Raw genomic sequence first — 25,222 nt, 5'->3', positions numbered from 1 at the left:
GCAAAAAGGGTTAAAATGGAAATAAAACTGTGTTAAAGTGGCAAAAATGGTCAAAACAAAAAAAGAAGTGGCAATAAATAAGTGAAAATGGGCAAAATAGGCATAGCATGGCAAAAACTGGGTGAAATTTGACAAAAATGGGAAATAAGTGACAAAAATGGATAACAAAAACAAACAAACAACAACAACAAAAACGAGTTACAAATGGCAAAAATTGAGGGGAAAAAGCGGGAAAAACGTTACAAAAAAATTAGTACGAAGTGACTTAAAATTAGTAATAAGCAGGAATAAGCTGCAAAATGGTAAAAATTGATTTTTTAAACAAAGGAACAAAATTGCAAGTAGCAAAATGCAGGATAAAAGAGGCCTTACTGATGAAAAAAAGGGCAAATACAGGCTAGAAGTGCCAAAAACATGGCAAAAAGAAGCAGCAAAAATGGGCTTAAAAACCAGTAAAAATTGATTTAAAGTGGCAACAAAAGAAAAAAGGGGCAAAAAATTGCAAATAAGGGTAATAGATATATACAGACAAAAAGATAATGGTTGACATAGCCAACTGCATAAGAGTGGAAAACAAATGTAACTTGGTATGGATAATTTCTGAGGTAAAGTTTCCTTTTTTTAAGGTTTTCTGGGGGAAAATATTTCAAATGAAGACATGAAAGGCGCCACACATCATCACAAAAGAGCCACATGTCGCTAAAGTGCCACACATTGAGTATCACTGGTTTAGACAGTGTATGTAGGCCTATTATGTTAGGATTTTGTCAGTGAAAACTATCAAAATCGATGTGCACTTTTTCCAAGTGGGTCCTGGGGGGTGAGTGTATATTTTCTTAGACGCAAATATGGGGGCCTAAGGAAAGAAGGTTGGGAACCACTCGCCTAAATGAACAAGAATGAATAAGTCAAATTTGTTTCAAAATGTGAAAAATTTAAAAAGTTGTGCTTCTTAATGCATGCTCAATTTAAAAGTTAAGAGGGTGCATTTTCTTAGATCAGTTCTGTTGAATTCTCACAATTTATTCCCAGGTCTTCATAATGCATCTTGTTAAGTGCAAATGTTTTCATTTCTTGACTTTTTTTATCCAGCAGAGGGAGCCACTAAAAAGAAAATGCCGTTATGCGTGTGCTCTTGATGAGGTAAATACATCCAAAAGAATAGATGCGGCGTTCATGCGCTGTTTGTGTGCTCGTTCTCTCATTAACAGTAATACCTAATCACCTTGATGTTGGACAGACGAACCGTTTACACAGATTTAATTTTCTGTGGTTAATGTGATGGCACTACTGATAAAGCACTGAGTCACAGTGAAACCGTCAATGATGGAGAGAGTCCTTCTATTGAAGCAGAATTCAATGATTCCAAAATATCCTACAGCCCGTAAAGTGCGCACTTGCTGTGTTCGTTAGCTCGGCGTGATTGACACTTTTTCGGTTTGCTTTGTACTTGGATATCAAGTGGCTCGCCACTGATAACTGCCCCGAAAAGAGGAGAAAACCAGGTCCATATTACAAACTTAGCCCACAGACCAATGCACTGGTCCAAAAAGTGCCAGGCGGCCACGCAACGGCAGAGTAGATGTTAGACTCGAGCTAGCCACTGTTAGCTAGCTAGTTGAACGGCGGTCAGTGCATGGCTACGCAGAGACCAGTGTTGTCTCTCTCCCACGCAGGCAAGCAGCTTTTGTTCACTATCACCTTTATTCATTTGCAGCCAGTATCGATAAGTAACACATAAAATGTTGTTATAATGAAAGACAGTAAAATGAAGTGGCATTTTAGTTAACGAGTTGGTTTGAGAGGCCTGTAACGTGAGGAGCTAGCAATCTGGCCTACCAAAGAAAACGCCTTCATTGTTAGTCATGCTGTTATCTATTAATGAACACAGATAGATGGATGCTGAGGCCCCATTACTGCTGTGACAAATAAATGATTAGTGTTGTGTAAAAACACGTTTGGTTGAAATATTCAAAATAGTCGTCAGTGTATTGCTCAGTAACTCAAAACTATTGTAATATAGTTTCGATTCTATTTCGCCAGATAACAAGCTGGTGGAAATTTCTTGAAAATTAGCGAATGCATCTTAATCTAAAATAATTTAATTTGTTTTTAGACTAACACCATCTTCCTGTAACAAGTTGTCGAAGTAGTAATGGTGATAGAGCAGTGGAGTTACTTGCACAAAGTTTTGGTCAAATGTAACAGTACGGAATACCCAAGTTATTTTCAACCGCAGTCGCTGGTGAAAGAGAGGACTTAATGAACGTAAACATTATTCACCTTAATAATGGATCAGAACAACTATTTTAATAAGCAGGTATGATAACAAGTTTTCGTGTTTTTTAACAAGTCCGATAAAATTATAAGATGTTAACTTGCCCATTGATTGCTCATGGCTGGCTTTAGTATGCTGTTTCACCATTCACTGTTTTTCTTGTTCTTCAATCACTGATGTGAATGTTGTTTTTTGTCATTTTCCAGACATACAGGGTTTTAAATAGTTAAGGGATGTCCTTGAACCTTAATGAGCATTACCACTTCTTAGTAACTGTTAAATGGGCACAGCAGAAGGCATTTGGTAACAGTGATAGATACCTGGTTTTTCACATTAATAATCTTTCAGACAAACATTTACAAGAGGCCAGAGGGAGCTGTAGTGATTTTACATCATTTTTTGTACTCCTGTACCTTAGTGATTAATCAAAATACACTTGTTAAATTACTGTTTAATCCACAGATCCTGACATGGGGAGTAAAATGTCCTTCGGCAGAGAAAGCAGTGACCAAAACACCGTCTCTGAGTTGACCTCCATGACGTCCCAGCCTCCTAATTTAATTCATGCCACTACGGACTGCAAGCAGGTTGGTTGTGAGAAAGAGACAAACGATTCATAACCAGGGGTGGAAAAAGTATGAGGCTATTGTACTCAAAAATGCAGTTACTCTGGTTAAAAAAAAAAAAAAAAAAGTAATGTAAAAGTAGGTTAAAGTAAAAAGTACTGAGTAGCTGGTAGGGCTGAACAATTTGAGCGTATAATCTAATTGCCATTTCTGCCCCAACAATTGCATTTAGGATTTGATGTACATTTATTTTTTAATGTGCACATCTTACATATTTTTCAGCAAACACAAGCAATAAATCATTCTGTATAATAGCCAGCGCACTATTAGATAGATCAAACATAACTCTTCTTTCGTAACAAGTGTTGTCTCAAGACATTGTCTGAAAAGAGCACATCTATACCATACTAGTCTCAACTTAATCTTCTCATTCCCCATGGAGCATAAGGCCATCTGCTGTCATTTGATCTGGTCCTGTGCAGCATGCTTTGCCTTGCCCAATGTTAGGTTAGCTGTTTTCATGCTCTTTTTTTATATTATTAACAAAGACAGCGCCTTAATCTATCATGAGCCTAATAAATTGGTTTCTTTTTAGCCTGGACCCCAGGAAGACTAACTGTGCTCTATGGTACAGCTAATAGGATCCAAATGAAATAAACAAGTAAACAATAATGATGAATAAAATAGATTCACAACTGAGATTTCAGTATTAATGATAACAGTGTGTGTAGCATAGGTAGCAAGAAAGTATGATAAAACACATCATTCCAATATGATTAGCTACAATGATGGAGAGAACTGATTTCTGTATTTATAGCAGCTGAAGATGAGCAGCTCTGAGATTCACATGCACTTTTATAATTATGATATAACATAGAAGGCTGGTGTTGATAGTCGCATCGTTTGGAACCAGGTGGATCCATGGCACGGAAAAAGGATTATTTTGACAAAACTGTGGTGATTATTTCATCATAAAGACATTTTAGTTTACACTGACTGATGTTTTTTTGTTGATCTTATATCATCCAGATTAAAGAGTTTATTGTGGCTGCAAATAATAGTGACACTTAATAGCAATGGTAGAGAAAATTTTTATGTATTAACGCAAGTGAGTTCCCAGTGTTTATTCAATGTATTTGTGTATACATGCATTTAAATCATGTGATCCCTGTATTTAACTGAACTGAGTAGAGTTAAATATATCCATACAATAGAACAACTTTTAAAGACACAAGCATTTGTTATGAGTTTACTATTTTGAATTATTTAAGCGGTAAAACAATACAACTTTTTTTCCCTTTGCAGATACCCGAAGACATGAGATGTAGTGATGAAGACCTGACTTCTCAGAGGGAAGAGGAAATGGAAACAGAAGGACTTAGTGAATCTGCCCCTGAAACCCACTCATCAGAACACTTAGAGTCTGATAGCATGATTAACTCTGAAACAGAGGACAGAACTGACTGTCAACACAATGATCCCTCATCACCAAAGGTAGGGTTAGAAGCTAACTCTGAAATGTCACCAACAAGTCCCTCTTCTAAAGAAGGCCATGAATTGGCTGTGGAAGTCCGTAGGAAACGGGGGCGTCCTCGTAAAAGCAAATCATTGAATGGTGGAGACCAAAACAGTCCAGAATCTGCTTTTTTGGGGGCAGAGATGCCAGGATTATTAAAGAACTGCAACACTGATAATGTGCCTAACCCTGAAGACGGTCACTTAATGAGTAATTCATCCCACAATGAGATGGCTGGCCTTCAAACTGTCTCTGATTGTAAAGTTGAAGACGGTGTCCTTGTGCTGCCAAAAAGAGGAAGAGGAAGGCCTAGAAAATCTGAAGGTGTCATACCCAAGCCTCCTAAACCTGCTCCTAAAAGAGTTATTAATTTCAGTGGTCCTGTACGGATACTAAGGAGCAGAGGTGAACAACAGCCTTTGTCACAGGCTGGAAAGACTGAATCTGATATCAAGGCAGACTGCAAGCAAACTGAAGAGGCTCTCATAGAAAGTAATGATTCATTTAACTTTCAAGATATTAAAAGGCGAGGGGCTGAGGTGGGCGATCAGCAAGTTCCAGCTAAAGTATCAAGACTGGATGTTTCCCAGGAGGCCTCGGCAGTGTTGGGCAATGACACCTGTCATTGGATGAAAAGAGAGACTGATAAGCAGGTGGAATTAAACAGTGATGAACATGACACCGATAAAGAGCGAAAGAGTAGACGAGGCTCCCTGAAGTCTGGTGAAATGCAGGTGCAGAAGAAACAAGAAGAGGAATGTGCAATGCCACAAAGAAACCAGCAGCAGTCCTCCAAGCCTGAAGTTTTTCCCTCAGCGAGGCGTAGCAGGAAAAGACCCCGTCAGTGGAAGAGAAGAAAACAGTCCTCAGACGTGAGTGACATTCAGGTGCCACAAGCAAACAGCATGCTTGAATCCACAGAGACCACAAACTCGCAGGAAAATGAGCCCTCCCATGCAGAGGGCATTACATCCTCTGAACAACCTGAGGTGGGTCTTGCGGCTGTGAAACCTGAAAACATAGAGATAGAGGTGGATGATTTGAACCCTGTGTTAAAGTCAAATACCACTAAAGTTTTACCAGACATTCCAAACTCCAGTGCTACACCAGAGGCTCCAAGTAATCAGGCAATGTTCTTTAGACGCAGGAAAGGGGCCAAAAGAAGGAGGAGAATAAATAATGTTGTGTTACCGAGAGCAGAGCCTGTAGAGAGCCGTGAAAGCAGCGATGCCACTGAACAAAAAGCTGAATCTGGTAAGGTGGACGAGCAGAGCAATCCAGATAACAATCCAAATGTCCAGATCATTAAAAGAGGAGGGAAAACTCTGTATAAATGTGGCTACTGTGGGCAGATTTGTAAATTTCTCTCTCAGTTCATCATCCATCAACGCATTCATACAGGAGAAAGACCCTACAAATGCGAAGAATGTGGTAAAGGTTTTAGCAAAAATTCCAATTTAAATCTTCACCTGAAGGTGCACTTGAAGAACAAATTATATCGAAACTGTCCATACTGCAAGATGAAGCTGTCATCTGCTGAGTATGCTGCTCATGTAAGTATTCATGCAAAACTGCTGGACCAGGTCCCTGAAAACAACAAGCCTGAAACGCGCAGCAGAGATGCTGACCGTGATAGCAGCCCTGCAGATCAGGGGCCAGTCCCCAAAGATAAGAGAGACCTAAAGGTGTGTCAGTACTGTGGCAAAACATTTCCATTTCAGTCAGCCCTCATAAGACACGTGCGTGTTCACACTGGAGAGAAGCCTTATAAATGTGACATATGTGGCAAAGCTTTCGGTCAGGCCTATTTCCTGCGAGTTCATGAGCTGACACACTGGTCTGTGAAGCGTTACACTTGCACACGCTGTGAGAAATCCTTCACTCATTACAGTAACGCAAAAAATCACAATTGCGTACAGGAAAAAAGAAACGATTTGCACCCCAACAGGCGCCAAAGGCCTTCACTCACTTACACGTGCCACATCTGCAAAAGCATTTTCAATCAGCTGCAGGATTTCAACAGCCACATGAAAGCCCACACTGGTGCACAGCTTTATCGCTGCTTGCATTGTGACAAGCTTTTTGGTGTGCTCTCGGAATATAATGCCCATCGCAGCCTGTGCAGAGGCGAGAGAATTGGCTCCAGCTCTGGGATAAAAGAGGAAGAGACAATGGAATTGATACAGTACGCAGTGCCGACAGCCAGGTGTTCACTGGACTCAGCTTCTTCCCTCACAGCAAATGAAACACATAAAAAAACATCACAGATCAGCCGCAAGAAACCATCCGCTGACTTAAGGAAACCTTTCCAGTCGACAGTCATACCTGCAAACAGTTTGTCACACCTGGTGTCAAAACTAAACAAACTAGATACCCGCTCAGACCCGAGGAAGTATTTATGTCCAAACTGTGGGAGACTCTTCAGACACATGGGCAGACTCCGAGCACACATGCTCACTCACGCCCCGGCTCAAAGTTACACCTGCGCCTGCTGCGGCAAGACTCTAGAAAACTGGACAAAACTGTGGCATCATCAGAGAATCCATCGACAGAGGCGAGGCCGCTTCGCTTGTCCCCTGTGTGGGCGAGGCTTTCGGTTTGTGTCGGCGTACAAGAGACACATGAGAGAGCACCCGGAGTTCCAATGGGTTCAGTTCAGACCGAAGAAAGTGACTCTGCCTTATCAGTGTGAGCAGTGCAGCTGCAGCTTCAAGACACTAGATTTACTCTTCAATCACCAGCTTTGCCATTCCTCAGCACAAGACATGCACAAGACCCCTGAACTTGATTTATTAATGGATGAACACTCTTCCCAGTATTACAGGAAAACGTTAAACCTGCCCTCAAACGACCACATGACAGCATTAGAACCTGAGCACAACCACTCACCTCTGACCGCCCCCTCTAAATGTCCAGACCCAGTCACTCAAGAGTCACCTCGAACTAACTTGGTTTCCTTTGTTCACAACCAGGGGGCTGATTCAGGTAAAACGATCCAATCCAGAGAAACCAATCATAGCAGTCTAGATGAACATGCCCTTGGCAGACCCATTACACCTCTGAGAACTATAAAAAGGTACAAGACGCACAATACCAGCATACCAAATGAAGGGTCTTCAGATGGTTTAAAGTGTGCCGTTTGTGGTAAAACGTATCCTGCTATAGCAGATCTTTATCAACATTATTTGCAGCATGCTCGATGCCAGGTGTAATTTCTGAAATACGCATTCTTTACCTAGTCTTTATAAACGTCAGCTTTTTAATTTGTTAACACAGGGGCCCTGTAGTTGTAGATTAGAAAATGTACAAACAGTCTGTTTCATTCCAGGAATTAAAACTGTTTTTGAAATTCTTATGGCCCTAAATGGATATGAAAGATTTGCCTCAGTTTTCAGACTCCAAATTACACACTGAATGTATAAAGTAAAAGGGAAACTGATATCACTATTCACCTTCAGGTAGAAGCCACTGATTGCCCTTTAGTTTTGACATCTAATCATTCATCAAAGAAAAGAGATGAACAACATTTTAAATTTGTCATGGGTGGATTGTGCTGAAGGAACTTTCAGCTTTGACAAAGATTGAGAAATATTTGATACATTCAAACATAGGTGGCCCGTAGCCCAGGGACCAGGGATTATGCTTTTCTATGAAATAAGCGATTGAAAACAGAAGTTTTACCTGCTGTGGATGTTTGATCATGGACTTCAATAAAATTAATTTCTTTCTGAAAATTAACCACTGAAATATTTTAAACCTTAGTTTGTCCTCTTTACTGTTAACCTCATGGCATCTTTAGTTTTTAAGCTGGAGGGAAAAAGTTCGACTGATCATGTTGCAAAAGTTCTTGGTAAAATAAAAGCATAGCAAGTTAAACACATTTGGGAGAAAAAATGTCTTGACTGTCAAAAGTGACCAGTCAACTGAATAGCAGTATGATTTTACAAATTTCAGCTGTAAAAGTATTACCAAATATCAGGAGGGCTTTCATACAAAATCAGCTTTCTCCTCATCTCATATAATGACATCTGTCACCTCTTTGTATCTAAATTTATAGAGTGAATATCAGCTTTCCTCATGCACATGTTTTGTCAGAGTTTGCTCTGTGTTTCACAGATAAATGATGGCTCAGAGTGTGATAGGAGTGTTGCGGACGATCATTTTGTTTACTGCTATTAAAAAGCTACGTTTTCATGTGTCAGTGTTGGACACAAGATGTTGGAATCATGAACATTTTTGAAGATGTTTTCCTGTTGTATATGACCCAATGCTATAGTTTGTCTTCAATCAATAAAGGTCATTTTTGCATTAACATATGGTCACATCTGTTATTTTGAAGGCCAAAATTTCTGAATAGGTAATAAACAGCTTTACACTTGAGATGGCTGAGAGCAGGGTTTCTGCAGATCCTTGAAAAGTCTTAAAAAGTGTTAGATTGCACATTTGAAATTTAGGGCCGTGAAAAGTCTGATTTTTACCAGTGAGAGAATATTCTCAATAGTTTAGGGAATTAAGTGTTGGATGTTCAAAATTTCCTGGATGAGGACCCGAGCACCTCTCTGATTTTGTCTGACTCAGTGGGAATAAATACACTCTGTAATGTTGTGAAGTACTAGTCCAGTGCATTAGTGTATAACTTACTTCTGAGGTTTATTTTTTTACGTAATCAAATGAGGATATGTTTTATAAAATCTGAAAACTTGCCGTTATGGGAATTAAATCCAAATTGTAGTGCTAGCAGATAAGTCAAGGAAAGGATGTCTTGTTCAGACATGTACTTTTATTTTTTAAAGTAATCCGTTTTCGTTACACAAAAATCTTGAAAGTGTCTGTAGTTGGAGGGCATGGTGCTGTGGCTCCAGGAGTTGTAGTTGCACATGTTCTGTCCCATCTAAGGCCTAAACTGTAACATTTTTATTTATATAAATTTAAGTTTAAAACATGTTTAGAAATGTTGGTGTAGGTCCTGGGGCTGACCAGTTGAGAAAAATGCAATTGAATTATATACATGTATTTTCAAAATTTGCATCAAATTTGTTGATTCACATGCCACTGCTCACAGGCCCAAGAGAATGAAGGCCTTCATGGTGGTTCCTGTCTGAGCCTCAGTGTCTGCTCAGCAGTCCTGCTGCCCCTTATAAACCCACGCTGTTCTCATGTTATCTGATTGGCCAAGGACGTTTACCCTCATGTTTTCACATTACTCGTTTTTGATCGTGTGTGAAAGCACATCTGGAGGACGAGGGCCAAGTTATTGATAATGTGTACTTTAGTGCCAGCAATGCCTGAAAGCCATTTTTATACAAAGGTGTATTATTATTTCTGTATCAGTATGAGAATATAGGGAAATTAGATAACGTTTCTTTCATTGGTGACTTTTCAAAATGGTATTTAGGTCTCATATTTGTCTTACTATGCAAAATGTTTTGATAAATACACTGAATCAGTGTGACCCCTTAAATTTCTGCTAATAAAGACAATCCACTTCAGTTAATTTTTTTTAATTATACTTTGCAACAAAATGACAGAAATATCCTTAAGTTAGTTTTACAGTGGAAGATACATTTGGAAAATTTATTTTTCTATATGCTAAAAAAATTATAAAATTAATATTTGATCAGCTGTTCTGGTCAGAAAAAAAAATATTTTGACGGTTTGAGCCCAACAGAAAAAGTTATGTAAATGCTCATGTGGATAAAAGTCAGATAAGAAATGACTGAATTTGACTTCACGCAAAAATTTATTGTTTAAAAGTATCTATATATGTTTTTTTTTTCTTTTTTGCCTTTTTTTCTGACTATTTTTATGAAAAAAGAGAGAGAGAGAAAAAAAATTACTTGAATTATATTTTATTTTCTGCTGCATTTCCACTTTGGGTTTTACTTTGTATGTCACATTTTACAATCCTGAAAAAAAACTAAATCATCAACCTTAAGAAAAAAAAAAAAACATATATATATATATATATATATATATATATATATATATATATATATATATATGTATGTATGTATGTATGCATGTATATGTATGTATATGTATGTATGTATGTATGTATGTATGTATGTATATATATATATATTTCATTCTTGGAACAATTATAGAGTGCAGGATTTTAATGTAAAAAAAATGGAAACCCTTTATGCTTTTTTAATTTTTAGATTAACTCTTTAATGTAAATCTATATGGATTAAATTATTTTCAAACATGAAAGAAGTGGAATGATTCTTAATAGAACACATTTTATACACAAGTTTATTGCAGTCATTTGAAATGGTCTATCTTATTCTTATATCCTATAGTTTGAATTTAAATTATTCTTTTGACTACGCATAGCAGTCTAGAGATACATCAGTTTGGAAGCATTTCGTTAATTGTTTATTTTAATCCAACTAATTCAAGCTTTGGCTAAGATGCTTCATTTAAATCCCTCAGATGCATGCTATATTGCTTTAATTGCTTTTCATGTTAAAATTGGGGAATGGAATCTGAACCATCATGGATGAGCTTGTGCCGAGACTGTGTTCCAAAAATCTTGTGCTATTTAAACCAATTACCACTTCAGAGACCAAAACAAGAAAGTGATCTTTATGAGAACATCCTCTAATATTATCATTTCTGCTACTTTAAGTAGCTAAGCAACCAAAATCCTGCACTCATGCTTAGTACAAGCATTACGATATGTTGAAACATCCCCTGGCCTCAGCTCATTTGTTATGATAGAAAAACTAAATCAGACAGCTATTATGGACAATACATTTTATTTCACACAACTCAACTCCATATTACGAACATGGGGACTTTGGACGAAATGAATACATTTCATAGCCCATTTTTCACCCATGGAACACGTTGCCATTTGAAGAATTATCCATTTAGTTGGAGGACATGGTGCTGCGGATCCAGGAGTTGTAGTTGCAGACCTTGGCGTAGACTCCAGGCTTGTTCCTCTCAGCACAGCCGTAACCCCAGGACACCACACCCTGCAGCTGACCGTTGCACACCACGGGGCCACCAGAGTCTCCCTGATAGGACACAGACACAGAGGATAATGTGAACAGAGATGTTCTGACATTTGGAGAAAACAAGTGATGAGGACTTGAGCTCATACCTGGCAGGAGTCTTTGCCTCCCTCCAGGAATCCAGCACAGAACATGTTGGAGGTGATCTGTCCAGGGTAGGAGGACCTGCAGCTGCTGTCACTCAGGATGGGAGCATCCAGGCACCTCAGACGGTCAGGGTAGTTGCCTAGAGTGGAAAAATACATTTCATGTTAGGACTGATAGTACATTGTACAGTAGATTGACCTGTGGTGTTTTACCGACTTCCAGAGCCACTCATGTTGCCCCATCCAGAGATCAGACAGCGGGTGCCAGAGCTTGCACAGCTGGAGGGCAGGGACACGGTGCGCACGTAGTTGTTCAGGGTGGCGGGCTTGCTCAGCTTGATCAGCATGATGTCATTGTCCAGGTTACGGCTGCTGTATCTGGGGTGACGGATGACCTTGGCAGAGTTGATGAACTGCTCTGTGCCCTCGTTGACAGCAATGTTGTGCTCACCAAGACGCACCTGGACACGGCTACAGGGACACACATGAAGTTTGCATAAGAGCAAGGGAATTAAAACAGGTACATTCCATAAGGCATGTCCAAAGTTTCAGTAATTTTGTTTTGAATTAGGATCAAATGTTTGTCCTTACGACTTGTAGCAGTGAGCAGCAGAAACCACCCAGGTGCTGGAGATCAGGGAGCCTCCACAGAAGTGGTAGCCAGAGTTCAGAGAGACCTGGTAGGGCACAGAGTTCTTTCTGCACTCATACCCTCCAACAATCTTGTCATCCTCAATGGGAGCAGCGTCTGATATGAAGAGAGATTTACAAGACTTAAAGCTTTGAATGACAGTAGTTTTCCGTGAAAAAAAGTTTAACTCATGCCTTAAATATATAAACAAAAGATCTGAAACACTTACATGCCACTGCGCACAGGGCCAAAAGAATGAAAGCCTTCATGGTGGTTCCTGTCTGAGCCTTGGTGTCTGCTCAGCAGCCCTGCAGCCCCTTATAAACCCATGCTGTCCTCATGTTATCTGTAAGGCCAAGGACAGAAATATTAATCGTCAGCCCTTTTATGCTGAGCAGTGTGTGAAAGCACACCTGGAGTATGAGAGCTTGTCGATAGTAAGACCTTGAGTCCCCTTTATGTTCTCTGAAGTTTATCACACAGACTCAATCTTTGATTGCACTGCAGGATTTCAGAAAACATTGTTGCATTTATTTTTTTATCACTAAAACACCCACTAAGCTTTTACAGAAATTAATGGTATTGTTATTTCACATTCGATGCAGTTACCTCAAATATATCCTCATCTTTAGGAGGACAACAAATCTTTATATCAGTGTTTTTATAAAAGGTCCCAGCTATGGCTGTTTGAAAGCAGTCTGATTGTGATTCAACAACAAGTACCTTCTGTTAATCTGTGAAAAAATTATCTAAAATCTTAAGTCATATTTGGAAAATGAATATGCTTTTGGACATAAAATATTTTGTCTTGAATATTTCTCTATACTGGTTGTAATGCTTTTCAGCAGTTAACTATTATCAGTCCGTCCCTAATAGCCCTTTGGATTTATTTACATTCAAAATAACAATGATTAACAATTTCAGATTTTCTCAACAAAAAATTTTTCCAGAGGCTAAGGAATTTATTTGCTTTTCACATTCAAGAGAAAAAATAAGATTATAGAAAGTGCTTTAAAGTGTTTTGAGATTGAATTTAGTACCAACATGTTTTGTTGCAGTAAGAGCATTAAATATTGGCCTTAGATTTTGACAGTAGTTGCATTTCACTTTATGAACCAATATTTTTTCCCCCCTCATTTAACCTCATTACTTTATTTTTTTCTGTAGAAGCCTGTTCAGTTTAGCTCTCTAGGTTTAAACTTAATAACTCATGAAGTAGCTCTCCATCTTCTCTCTCCACAATGGAGATACATTTTATCTATTGTAGGGGACAATGCAAATTTATGAACATGGACATGTAAATGTACCAGATTGTAGCCATAGGCTAATTCCCATCTGTAGTCCCTGGCAGGTTGATGGAATACATATAAAAGCATACATCAAGCATGTTCATAATGAAAATAAAAATATACATCAAATCAGACAACACATGGAGACCAAACAAAGTACAGCATTATACAAAGACCCACATGTAACAATACAGAAGGTGGCTGTATGACTTTGCTTAAGACTGGCAGGAGTAAAGTGACCATACGGTAAAGTGTATAAGGTGTTAAAGTGCATAAGGCAGATGGTAAAGTGCTATTGTGCTTAAGTGCAGGAGTTTCATTTAAAAAAAATCTGTGCCATGTAAACAGTAAGCATCAGTGCATTTGCAACAATTGTATTTTTATTTAGCATACAGTCAGAACGTTCTACAAATCATAAACTTACGATGTAAAAAATACAGTAAAAACATGTAAAAAATAATTGTTTTGTAAAGTTTTAAATGAATAACAAATTACCTAAATATGCATGAATTTTAAAAATATATAACTGTCCAAACTTTAGAATTTCCAACCTTTTTCTCCAAACTTTGATTGCTCCTGAACACACCTCCTCGATGACGTCAAATGTACGCGACCGTCCTCGGTTTGTGTCGGCTGCTGAGCTAACAGCTGCTCCGTTTGTGTTTTGGTTTTGTTTTGCCAACCATGTGCAGTTATCATGCGGTAAGACACACACCAGCCTAAACACTCACATCTTTTCTGTTCAGTTGTCTTTAGCTCTTCAGACTGCTGCTTCACCTAAAACAGTGCTAGCCTGTTAGCTTATAGCTAGCACCATTGCAAGATGAGCATCTAATGTATGCGGAATGCGCAACCATTGCGGATGTGGTGCTGTCAGAAATGCGCATTAATGCGGCAGAATACAGACGTCAACATCACAGAGAAAACCGAGATAGCATTTTGAAAATGACACTCAGTTTGAAGCAGTGTTGTGTTGTGTTGTTGTATTTCAGCTCCGGTGGTGAATCTCTGCCTGATGAAGCTTCTCACAGTTTGACAACTGGCGGCTGGGTTTAGCTTTTAGCTTTAGGCTTTTACGCACTGTTGTTTAGTTTGAGATATATTTTAAGAAATATTAATATATGTGAAAACAATAGCGAGATTTAAGCGCTGGTACAGTAGCCATATAACTTTCTGGACTTTATTGTGTAATCACACAATTAGTTTGTCTTTCTCTGAGATGTTGTGATGTCTTATTTCTTTTTAAAAGTACTATTAAAATATTAAATTGGGATACTTTAACTCTACATTGCTTATGAAGTCACTCAGTGGTATGTGTGGCAGCTATTGTCAAAGAAGGTTTATGATTATCTGATTCAGCAGCTGTAAGTTAAAATGCATTTAGCAGTAGGTTTAGTTTTACCATGAACTTGTGTTAATGGGGCAGCAGCTGCCAGGATCAGAATTGGCCCGCCAGTCAGTTCTGCTGTGAATCAGGTCTGACCCATGACTGAGTACTACGAGGAGGGGGGGCTGCTGTACGAGCAATCACCTCCCATGCACATCAAAGTGGAGTCTCCGGAGGGACCCTTTGGAGGGGGAGCCTCAGAAAACGGCTTCCCCAGGGAGGATGAGGACTCAGAGGGCAGCTGTGACCAAAACAGTGGATTACCTGGGGGTCTCCCCTTCAATGTCGTAGTGGTGCATCCCAACATTATGGCACCTGGCATGTCTTCAGACGACCTTTTGTCAATCGAACAAAGTAAGCCCTATTGTTTTACAGAGTGTATTCCTCCTCCAGGAAAACATGAATAATTATGAACACGTGCACTTTAGATGAATCTAATAGTTTTATCAGTGTTTTTCAAAGGCACAGACTTGGTTTACAGTAATATGCAAACGTTTAACAGTGTTTAACTCTGACTCTGCTATAGCACATTTCTTTTTCTCTCATAATGTTCCTACATTTGATAGTTTTTAGTTTTATATCTTCTGCCTGTCCCTTACTTTTCAGACAGAGCTATGTCAGCCGCTTTGGCTGCTGGTGGTGCAGGAAAAAGAAAAAGTCGCTTCAGTGGTGCAGAGCTGGAGGTGTTGGTGTCAGAAGTCACTCGATGTGAAGGAGAGCTTTTCGGTCCTGCAGGGAGGCTCAGGCGGCGGGAGAGAGAGCGCATCTGGGCAGGAATCCTAGAGAGAGTTAACGCTGTTTCAAGAGTCCCACGTACCCTCCGGGAGGTGAAGAAGCGATGGGATGACTTAAAGAGACGCAATGGAGGCAGGCTAGCAGATGCTCGCCACCGCAGCTGCTACCTGCCATCCAGCAGAGGGACCTCAATGCATGGTCATCCTTCCCAGACGAGCCCCAGGCTTCAACATACCAGGCAAAAACAAAGCATTAGACCAAAGCCCAGTTTCCCATGCTTCCCTGACTCGGACACAGGTGAAAAGTAATTTTCTGTTCTGATCTATTATCTGTGTTCATTATATATTTACATATATACCTAATATTTACTCTCATTTCTTTAGTTGTAGGAATGGAAGGATCAGAAAGAGATGGTTTGGAGAAAGATGAGGACAATCCTGAGCGTGAAAGAGACATGGGAGAACCTGAGTGTGAGCCAGTGGAGAACAGCATGGAGGACAAATTGGGGTTAGGACTCGGCCTGGGCATAGGGCCACCTCCTTCATCAGAACGATGGCTTCCTCCTTCTCCCCTTTACAGTGCTCCTTTCCTTAATGGCAGCCCCCAGCCCAGCAGTCCTCAGCCATCACTTGGAGCGCAGGGTCCTCTGGAAGCCCCTCCACGCAGCTCCTGGCTTGAAGATGAGCTACGAGGGTTAGGGGAAGCAGCAATTCAACTGGGAAATCGGGTAGAAAAGAGTTTGCGGGAATTTGCAGATGGCTTCAGACAGGACATGAGAACACTTGTTGCCTCACAAGAGGCATTAGCAGTCAGTCTACAACAAAACAATGTCCTCTTGCAAAGGTTACTAGGAGTGCTTGAAGCCCAACAACAACCACAGCCACAGCAACACCGTGCACAACAGGCACACCAAACACAAACATCACAACAGCACTTACAATCACAGCCAGCTCAGCAGCAGCAGCAGCAGCAGCAGCAGCTGCAGCACATCGAACCACAGAAGCAGCAACCACAACAGCAGCAGCAGGTTGATGCACCTCTGCAAACGCAACTTAAGAATAATCCGCAGCAGATGCCAGTGGTCACCCAGCATTCAAATAATCAGTCAGCAGTAGCATTGGCGCCCTCACCATCGTCCCCTGATGAACATAGCACTTTTCCTTCTGATCCACCAACAGACACGAATGGGAGCATGCAGAGGCCACGGCGAGGGAGAGCTGTTGATCACAGACGCAGGAGACGGCGCTAAAGTAAAAGTACAAAATGGACATTGTGGATATTCAGTGTTTGAAATCTAACAAGAAATTACGCTTTTTTGAAAGGGTTTCTACAAAAAATAAACAGACTTATTATGAGTGTTATATAACACTCCAAATCAGTACTTCATCTCGCACTTAAGTACATCTTCAGAGAGGACTGAAGTAGATGAGCAGAGAAGACACATTACCTTTGAAAATAGGGTGGCCTTATTGTAAGGTTGGTTTCTTGACATTATTGTGCAAAAACAAATTCTGGAAAAAATGCTCGATGGACTGCTCATTTGAGTTTTTAATCGCCGACACAACACCAAACTGTAGGTGCAGATGTTTCATATGCATGTCGCTGAGCTGCAAAACTCATGATGCTCTCTCTAGGTCAGTACTGTCTCAATTCTCCTGATGCACTAACTACATCGTCGTTAAATACCTGTAACCTGCAGTTGTTATCCTATATTGTAGTTATTCAGCTACTGTAATTACCTGCTAATGTATGCATTTGCTTTTTAACAGTTTCATGGTATATACTTCTTCCAGCTTTCATTGGACAATAAAGTTAAACTCTGTTCTGTTTTGTGTTTTCAGAGGAAAATATATATACATTGAAAATAGCCAGTTTTGGTGTTTTGCAAAATGAACAATCTTCAAACATAAACATCTCAGCTGTTTAATACTTTAAAATCACATGTTTACAATGAAACTACAAAGAAAACATACATATGTAGGGGCTATTTATTATAATCTTGCATGCAGTATGATGGATGTGTTTGTAGATAGATGCAAACAGCATATGGCCGTCTAAGTAGTTTTGCAAAAGCTTTATTTTGTAGATAACTACTGTTTCATTGAAATGTAACAAAGCCTCAATAAAGACCAGACATGAACTGAAAATAAATCCAGCCAATCAATGTGGATTTTTCACCGAGCAAATTGAAATTTGTGTCTTTAATTGTTATGCTGAAAAGTTTATTTAAAATTAAAGAAGTTGTGAAGAGCGTGTTTGTTGTGTAGACTAACCGTATCACAGCGGTAGTAGAAGAGGACATTTTCAGTTTAATTACATTCTCTGAAACGAGGAACCACGACTAATTGTTGGTAAACGGGGTTTTATTTTGAAAGCCACAACCGGAAATCTCTTTGCCTTGTTCATGCTGGTTAGCATGATCTGTGTGTGTTCTTCTGGACAAGGGGGTGCATGGGGGAAACATGGCTGCCGTAGACCCGACGGAGTCTCCAAAACGACAGAAATCCCCTGCGGAGGAGGAGGGAACATGTGGGGGGAAGACGGAGACGGTAGGGTCGGGATGCAGCTTAAATGAAAAAGATGAAACTACTGTTAATAACACCACGGAGGGCTCCGAAGAAGTGCAGAGAGCCAGTCCGGGCAACGAAGGCGGCGGTATTGCCAGCCATTCCGAGGTTAGTGTCGAGTCCGGTGCTGGAGCCGATAAAACGACATGCAGTTCACCGGAAAACCCACCGACGGCCGAAAAAAACACCGAGGCTCCTGGCAGAGAGCAGCGGGACTTCGACTGGTCAGAAACCGAAGAATGCGATGGGGAGGCGCCAAAACATGAGCAGGAAAATGATAAGAGTGGTATGCTAGCGTTATTAATGTATTTTATAGTTAGCTTTAGCCTTCGGGCTAACCTGAGCTGTAGCTCTCCCTGGTTCAGTCCACAGTCGACTATGCTAACGCTAATGTCCATAACAAAATAAGACGACTATCACTCCCTGTACGTTTGGATTTATATTTAAAATGCATTGAGTGAGAAGTGCATACATATAGTTAGAATATGTAATGTTTATATCTGTTTACTTAGTCGACAGTATGTTGTGCTTTTCTTTTTCAGACCTCAAAAATGTAACAGAGAAAGCTGAAGAGGTGCAGCAGCATATAAGCGATGGTGAAACCACAGATGATGCAGAGGAGATTACTGATGAAGAGGGAAACTCCCATGCCAATGCAAAGAAGAAAGAGCTGGTGGGAGAAACTGATGGGATTGAGTATGCTGGTGAAGATGATGAGGAGGCAGACCAAGGGGAGGAGGCTGATCTGTCAGCTAAGCCAAAACAGTGCCGTTTGGTGTGTAAGGAGTGCGGGAAGAAGTTTACCCGGCGTGAGACGTTCAACCTTCACCGCCACTTCCATGCACACGAGGATGAGCTCACGCCCCTCACCTGTAAAGAATGCGGCCTTACCTTTCAACACCGCAGCAGCCTCATTAAACACAGGAACGAACACAGAGCGAAGGAGGAGCAACTTCTTGTTCCAAAGAAGGAGGTTCAAACTATGGAGTTGGGCAACTTTGAATGTGCAGAATGTGAGAGGATCTTCTCTACAGTGGGTAAACTTAGAGACCACAACTGCTGCAACACTGTAGAAAAGCCTTACCACTGCCCCCTGTGCCGCCAGGAGTTCCAGTTCAAGGTGTCCGTCACTAAGCACATGCTGACCCACTCCCAGGAGAGTAACTTTACATGCCAAGAGTGCAGTCAAACTTTCCCAAACAACATGGCCCTACGTTACCACCAGCGGTGTCACACCGCCCTGAAACCCTATGAATGTCCTGAGTGTGGCATGGTCTTCAAACACTACTCGGTCATGGAGGGTCACCGCCGCAAGCACACGGACAGCACCCGACCTCACCTGTGTAACATCTGTGGTAAGACTTTCAAATACAGCAGCCTCCTCCATCAGCATCAGTACCTGCACACAGGCCAGAAACCCTTTCGCTGCCCCGAATGTGGCAAAAAATTTGCCTTTGCTCAGAACATGAAGGCCCACTGCCGCCAGCATAGACGACAAGAAACCAACACCTCCACTGAGCAGGCAAGCAAGCAGGGCTCTGTTTCAACACAGGAGGCAGTTAGAAGTAAGGGTAAAGAAAACACACACCAGACTGAGGAACCCAAACGTACATTCAACTGCCCCCTTTGTCCCCAGACATTCTTGGCACCAGCTAGCCTCAGGGCCCACATGCTAATTCATGAGGCAGAGTACGAGAAGCTGGAGAGAAATCCCAGACACCAAACTGAGATTAACAAGGTCTGGGAGAAAGGACTCACCTGTCCACACTGCCCAGGTATTTTTCGTGATGAATCCTCTTTAAATGTTCATGTGTTAAGTGTCCACAAGTCTGTAGCACAATTAGTAGAAGAGGCACCAACCCCGCCCAAAAAACAATTCATTCCTATGAGCAGTGGCTTACAGGGCAAATGGAAAATTGAAGGTCTTAAGTCTTATAAATGTACTGAGTGTGCCAAAACTTTCCGCCACCGCTCTGTGTTAGAGCTGCATATGCGCATACATTCCAAGGACAAGCCTTATCTGTGCAAAGTGTGCGGCAAGGGCTTTAGATTCAGTAGCTACTTACAACAGCATCTCATCATCCATACAGGCAAGAAGCCATACAAATGTCCCGACTGTGGGAAGGACTTTGCCTTTATGCAGAACATGAAAACACACCAGAGGTTGCACCAGGAAAAACCTTTTCGCTGTACCAGCTGCCGCAAAGGCTACAGCGATGAGACCCAACTGCAGCAGCATATGCTATCACACAATGGTGACAAACCTCACAAGTGTGACCAGTGCGACAAAAGCTTTGGATTAGCCTATCTGCTGCGTGATCACATGAACACACACACAGGGGAGAGACCACATCACTGCAATGAGTGTGACAAATCCTTTTCCTGGTTTAGCAGCCTGCTTGTACACCAGAAGATCCACGCTCGCAAGCGCCAGACTTTCAGCCAGTATAATTCATTCCCCATTGCTAGTAGAATGAGAGGCAGTAGCAGCAGGGGGAGGAGGGGGGAGAGATGGGGCTGGTCGAGGCAGTTAGGCGGCTCAGGGTTGGTTAGCTCTCAGCCTTCCCTGTATCCGGTTTCTGTACAGAGAGATGCTGAGCTACATAGGGCAGTCCAGGTACAGTCTTCCATGCTCTCATCTCGCATGGATTTACAAAGCAGACAGCAAAAAGAGCCATGGCTGCCTGACCTTCAACCTCAACCTGTGCAGTGGAAGGTCGATGGGGGGGAGGTAATGCCTGTCCCATCATCACAGCAGCAGCAGCATGCAGCTCCACTGCAGACACAGTTTGAAAGCCCACCACTTTCAGGTCTGCAGCAGCACCATCAGAGGAATCCAGCCTGGGCAGAGAGCCCCTCAATATCTCAGGCAGTCTCCTCGTCTGCCCAGAGCTCAGAGTCATCACACATGAAAGAAAGTTCAGTTTCTGTTCTCAGCCCCTTCCTCACAGGTGTGCCACAAAAATCCAGTCCCTCAAGGGTGGGCGAGATGGAGCAGCAGAGGCAGCTGAAACCTGTTACTTGGAGCAGCCCACCCACATCCTCAGTGCTAGCTTCCACAAGCTCTTTGCAGCATGATTTCTCTGTTCCTTCCTACATAGACGGGGCTCTGTGGAGTGTCAGGCCTACTATGCTTGCCAATTCGCAGAACTCTCCAAATAAGCTTGGTCAAGAGCTTCAGTTGCCAAGATGGTCAGGTGCCCCTGTGTCAACACAAAAGGAGCCATCCACACCTCCTAAAAAAGAGGACAGTAGAGCATGGGACCTGAGTAATCCTCAAGTTATACCCTCGACTGTTAGCCAACCAGAGAAGCCGTGGAACGGCTGTGAGCTGCAAAACCAGTGGATACCAAGCTTGGCAGGTGTGCCCACGTCAGCTCAAATGGACCAAAGCAGTGCAATGCCAATTTCAACTCCTGTTTCGCACGGGGTAGGTAGCACCTTGTGGGATATACAAACACCACCAGGTATACCAAAGACTATAAACTCTGAGAAATTAGTAAATAACCAAGATTTTCAGCCACAGCAAAAGCAGGTATCACCCAGCTGGGCAAGCGTACAGAGCCAGGCATCACAGAAGGTTCCAATCTCCATTCAGTATGAGCCTCATCGTTTTGGCCAGGGGGTAGGAACTCCAGTGTGGGGCTTCCAGAGTAATCCAGTGGGTCCACAAACACTGCTCACCGGGCAACTCAAACCAGGGAATGGACCGGAGCTGCAGCAACAGCCAATGGTAAAAGGAACTCAAATAATCATAAATCAGCCTTCTCCCTTTTTCTCCCCTTCACTAGCTCCACTCCCTCCTCCTCCTCTAGCTCTGCCCAGCCCACACCCTCTTCACTCTGTCGCTGTTGGTGCACTTCCAAGACCGCCACACCCAAATATTTTTTTCACACCACAGGCAGTCATGAGCGAGAGGCCACACATGCCACAGACCCTGCCCCTACCTCAGCTTTCCCCTCGGACAGAGCCTCACAAGCTCGGACCCCGTTTGCCTTTTGCCCCAGAACGGCTCCTTCAGTGCATGATATGTGGGTGCTCTCTGCCACGGGAGCTGGATCTACAAATGCATTACTTGCAACATGCACAAGGAGAGATTTGACATTTATATATTAGCAGCAAAACTTAGTTACGTTTTTTATATATTTTATCCTGATGGAGCCTTGTCTATTTGACCCTCAGTTGTGTTGTTTGGCCAGGTATGTGGGCATTAGAAAAAAAGTGAAACTTGATTTACTCTGCACACTTGATGCCCATTTGTAATAGAAGGTGTATATATGTGCCATTTAACTACTTTCATCATCTTTTTAGGCATTTAGGTTATCCAGATGCTGACTGGTTTAAACAACTCCAGAGGGTGCAGATTATTGAGGTTCCACAGTCTGCATTTCATTTATTGCCAACAACGTTTAGATTTAGACAATATTAGTACTTTTTTAGCTCTGTTCATATGTCTCTGAAACTGTGTTCCTTCATGTACAGTATACTGTGTGCCTTTTATGAGTACAGTCTGCATGTCTGCTGTCTTGGTATTCTAGGCCTAGTTTGTGCTTAAAGTAGACTCAACAATGTGACCTCACTCCCAGAACACAAATTATCTCCAATATCCTGTAAAGACTTGTTTGTTTGCATTTGATGAGGGAAGGGGGCTGGTTGTTTGGCCCACAGATAGCATGTGTCAGAATAAAAGCTGACCGTATGCATCACAGCTGTATTAGGAGGCACTAGTGTTCCCAGGGCTAATGTTCAAGTATCTTATAAGTTAACATCATAGTAATTTAATGAGAGCAGAAATTTGTGTTAGCTAACGGGGTGTTACGACCTTTCACAGTAAATTTTCTGCAAATGTAACTCTTGAGATTGGAAGCAAAAGGGAGGAGGTGGCTTCATGATCATCGACGACACTGTTACTACACAGGGACTTTTAATTAAAGTTAGAGTTCTGTCATAATTTGTTGTTAGTATTTTGAAAATGGCAATACGAAAACAAAGCTGGTGATATGAAATGGATGTTTGATGTTTATCAGTCCCTTTTCAGATGGTGTGTCATGACTCACATACTTGATAATTCTATTTAAATTAATTCTGGGCAGCACTACATGGCACCTACAGTAAATCAAGGATTGACACATTTTACATCTGTTAACAGAAGGAGTATTTGAGGTTTGAAAATATCATTGTTTATACAATAATGACTGCTTTAAGTACAATTCATTGTGTTTTTTTGTGTATACTGAATGACTTCATTCCATAACTGTAGATTTAGCTGAGTACACAGTCCTGTCTCCTCTAACAATAATGGGCATTTGAGTAGCTTTGGCGGCCCAAAAACTGACTGAAAATCTTCATTACTACTGTAAAATAAACACAAGGTCCATTTGTTTAAAAATAACTGTCCCTGTGTGTCTTGACCTTCAGAGTCTGAAGGTTAAAAAAACATGCCCTTCTACCTCTATCCACTGTTTAAGCATGGAAAGACATAGAAATTTCCCATGATGTCTCTACATATTGGATTAAATAAACTTGCCTTTGATTATAATTTTGTCTTGTGCTGTTCTTGTTTGGTTGCTGTTTTTTAAAAATATAGGTATTTGTGGAAAATTTAACTTGCAGAATTCAGTAAGGTCTATTGTTGTAACAATTTTCAATACTAAAATTCTTTTTGATATTGTGTCTTGATATAATCTCCAGTTATTTCATGATTGATAATATCAAAAAGCACTAAATTTCAAAATAAGACTTGCCTCTGATTTTTAAGACGTATTTAAGATAAGGAATAAATACATAAAAAATTGAAAACAAAACCTGCACACTGTAATTTGACATAAAAACCTTCAGGAAGCTTTGAAAATGGGCAATGGCATCTTGATTGATATTAATTAAGTCTTATAATTAAAATATATATTTTTGATATTTTTTACATTGAGATTGTAAGGTCATCCTACAGAAACATGAAGGGTATTGGTTGCAAAATGTTAAAAAAAAATCTATTTCTGTACAACTTTAACTTACTCGAGATTATTAAAGAACTTTTTGACTTCATAAATTTTGATAAATAAAAAGCTTAGTGTTTTTTTTAAATGTTGATATTTATTTAAATACATCAAACACCATATTTTTGCCATTGGTGTTACTCTACCCTACTAGTAATATATATGAAATGTTTTAATGAAAAATTATATCTCAGTGTCTTTAGCACATGTAGTCAGAATCACAGTAAGAATGATGGTAATGCAAAAAAATTAGATTGTCCTTTATAAATATTTAAATTGTGACAATGAACGGTCATGAAAAGTTTCCTCCTTTAGATCTTTAGTCTTGTGTTTGTAAAGTTAAATGAATATGTCATTATTTTTATGCCAGAAGTGACGAATTTGATTGAACAACAGGGGGGAAAAAAAACACCAGAGACACTTGTGACGAAAGTCCAATATTCCTGATTCTAAAGCTGTATTTACTGCAAAAGTATACACTCTACAATCAGCATAAAAATCAGGGACCAGACCTTTAAAAACAACTACTACGCTGATTCCATCAGCATCCATACATTGTTCAGATGTTCATTCTCAGCTGCACTTAATTTAGCAACATCTGACCTATAAAGGATAAACAGTGGTAAATAAAGATAAAACTGTGACATCTTGTTGCCATTTTAGGCAAACTGATGTATTTAACAACTTTTCTGATGGGGTGAAACTGACTCTGTTCAAAGCGTTTTGCACACCTCTGTACACTGCACATCTGTAGACAAAGTATGAAAAAGCTAGCCTTCAGAGACTACAAGTGGCTTATAATGATGTGCTGAGAATAATGTTAAAAATGCCTAGAGGGACCAGTGCCAGTGAAATGTTTGTGACTGCCCGTGTAAACACTCTTCAAGTTGTACTAAGAAATTTAGTTTATAGGTTTATCTGTCGGTTAAATGATTCTGAAAATGTAATTATGGTAATGGCGAATATTGCATACAGTGCCACACGCTGCACATCTCAGCTTTGGAAGCACTGGTATAAGTGCCTTTTGAAAACTGGCTTCTAGACTTTTTTGGATTGTTTTTAATTGTGTTTTTTAACCCCCTGTCTTGTGTGTATGGACCCTGAGTCTAAAATAAAATCTATCTTTTCATTAAAGTTCATCCATGCACTGAT

General features: G+C 40.7%; 4 protein-coding genes across 6 annotated transcripts; 3 read left to right on the top strand and 1 right to left on the bottom strand.

The window, feature by feature from the left end:
• The first annotated feature begins 1,414 nt into the window (after positions 1-1,414).
• Positions 1,415-8,651, top strand: si:dkeyp-84f3.9 (zinc finger protein 91). Of its 2 annotated transcripts, none has more exons than XM_041793347.1 (3): positions 1,415-1,676; positions 2,741-2,865; positions 4,150-8,651. In XM_041793347.1, the coding sequence occupies exons 1-3, from the start codon at positions 1,637-1,639 to the stop codon at positions 7,570-7,572; spliced, it is 3,588 nt and encodes a 1,195-aa protein (XP_041649281.1). In that variant the 5' UTR covers positions 1,415-1,636; the 3' UTR covers positions 7,573-8,651. The 2 variants fall into 2 exon arrangements, with proteins under 2 accessions (XP_041649281.1, XP_041649282.1); XM_041793348.1 differs by lacking the exon at positions 1,415-1,676 and adding an exon at positions 1,703-2,320.
• A 2,463-nt stretch (positions 8,652-11,114) lies between these two features.
• On the bottom strand, positions 11,115-14,006 carry prss1 (serine protease 1). The gene is made up of 6 exons (XM_041793364.1): positions 13,940-14,006; positions 12,329-12,445; positions 12,060-12,216; positions 11,686-11,939; positions 11,472-11,608; positions 11,115-11,385 (listed from the first exon to the last, which is right to left on the bottom strand). The coding sequence occupies exons 2-6, from the start codon at positions 12,366-12,368 to the stop codon at positions 11,236-11,238; spliced, it is 738 nt and encodes a 245-aa protein (XP_041649298.1). The 5' UTR covers positions 12,369-12,445; positions 13,940-14,006; the 3' UTR covers positions 11,115-11,235.
• On the top strand, positions 13,987-17,661 carry si:ch211-261d7.3 (myb-related transcription factor, partner of profilin). 2 transcript variants are annotated; one of them, XM_041793355.1, is made up of 4 exons: positions 13,987-14,090; positions 14,381-15,129; positions 15,382-15,807; positions 15,894-17,661. In XM_041793355.1, exons 2-4 carry the CDS (start codon positions 14,874-14,876, stop codon positions 16,757-16,759), a joined length of 1,548 nt encoding a protein of 515 aa, XP_041649289.1. In that variant the 5' UTR covers positions 13,987-14,090; positions 14,381-14,873; the 3' UTR covers positions 16,760-17,661. The 2 variants fall into 2 exon arrangements, with proteins under 2 accessions (XP_041649289.1, XP_041649288.1); XM_041793354.1 differs by lacking the exon at positions 13,987-14,090 and having other exon boundaries at positions 14,109-15,129.
• Positions 17,662-17,971: 310 nt separating this feature from the next.
• On the top strand, positions 17,972-23,599 carry zgc:66448 (uncharacterized protein LOC327401 homolog). The gene is made up of 2 exons (XM_041793346.1): positions 17,972-18,363; positions 18,620-23,599. Exons 1-2 carry the CDS (start codon positions 17,973-17,975, stop codon positions 22,177-22,179), a joined length of 3,951 nt encoding a protein of 1,316 aa, XP_041649280.1. The 5' UTR covers position 17,972; the 3' UTR covers positions 22,180-23,599.
• Positions 23,600-25,222: the final 1,623 nt, after the last annotated feature.

The sequence above is a fragment of the Cheilinus undulatus genome, linkage group 8, assembly GCF_018320785.1.
Source record: "Cheilinus undulatus linkage group 8, ASM1832078v1, whole genome shotgun sequence".
Lineage (NCBI taxonomy): Eukaryota > Metazoa > Chordata > Actinopteri > Labriformes > Labridae > Cheilinus > Cheilinus undulatus.
The sequence above is the reverse complement of the archived record's forward strand: the minus strand, read 5'-3'. Positions and strand labels throughout refer to the sequence as shown.

Excerpts from the sequence above, each read along its gene's own strand:
- si:dkeyp-84f3.9 (XM_041793347.1), top strand. The coding sequence starts at position 1,637 with ATGGCTACGCAGAGACCAGTGTTGTCTCTCTCCCACGCAG. Across the intron at positions 1,677-2,740 it reads GTTGTCTCTCTCCCACGCAG|ATCCTGACATGGGGAGTAAA; the intron begins GCAAGCAGCTTT and ends TTTAATCCACAG. Across the intron at positions 2,866-4,149 it reads CCACTACGGACTGCAAGCAG|ATACCCGAAGACATGAGATG; the intron begins GTTGGTTGTGAG and ends TTCCCTTTGCAG.
- prss1 (XM_041793364.1), bottom strand. The coding sequence starts at position 12,368 with ATGAAGGCTTTCATTCTTTTGGCCCTGTGCGCAGTGGCAT. Across the intron at positions 12,217-12,328 it reads GGCCCTGTGCGCAGTGGCAT|ACGCTGCTCCCATTGAGGAT; the intron begins GTAAGTGTTTCA and ends TCTTCATATCAG. Across the intron at positions 11,940-12,059 it reads GCTGCTCACTGCTACAAGTC|CCGTGTCCAGGTGCGTCTTG; the intron begins GTAAGGACAAAC and ends GTGTCCCTGTAG.
- si:ch211-261d7.3 (XM_041793355.1), top strand. The coding sequence starts at position 14,874 with ATGACTGAGTACTACGAGGAGGGGGGGCTGCTGTACGAGCAATCACCT. Across the intron at positions 15,130-15,381 it reads CCTTTTGTCAATCGAACAAA|ACAGAGCTATGTCAGCCGCT; the intron begins GTAAGCCCTATT and ends CTTACTTTTCAG. Across the intron at positions 15,808-15,893 it reads CTTCCCTGACTCGGACACAG|TTGTAGGAATGGAAGGATCA; the intron begins GTGAAAAGTAAT and ends TCATTTCTTTAG.
- zgc:66448 (XM_041793346.1), top strand. The coding sequence starts at position 17,973 with ATGGCTGCCGTAGACCCGACGGAGTCTCCAAAACGACAGAAATCCCCT. Across the intron at positions 18,364-18,619 it reads GCAGGAAAATGATAAGAGTG|ACCTCAAAAATGTAACAGAG; the intron begins GTATGCTAGCGT and ends TTTCTTTTTCAG.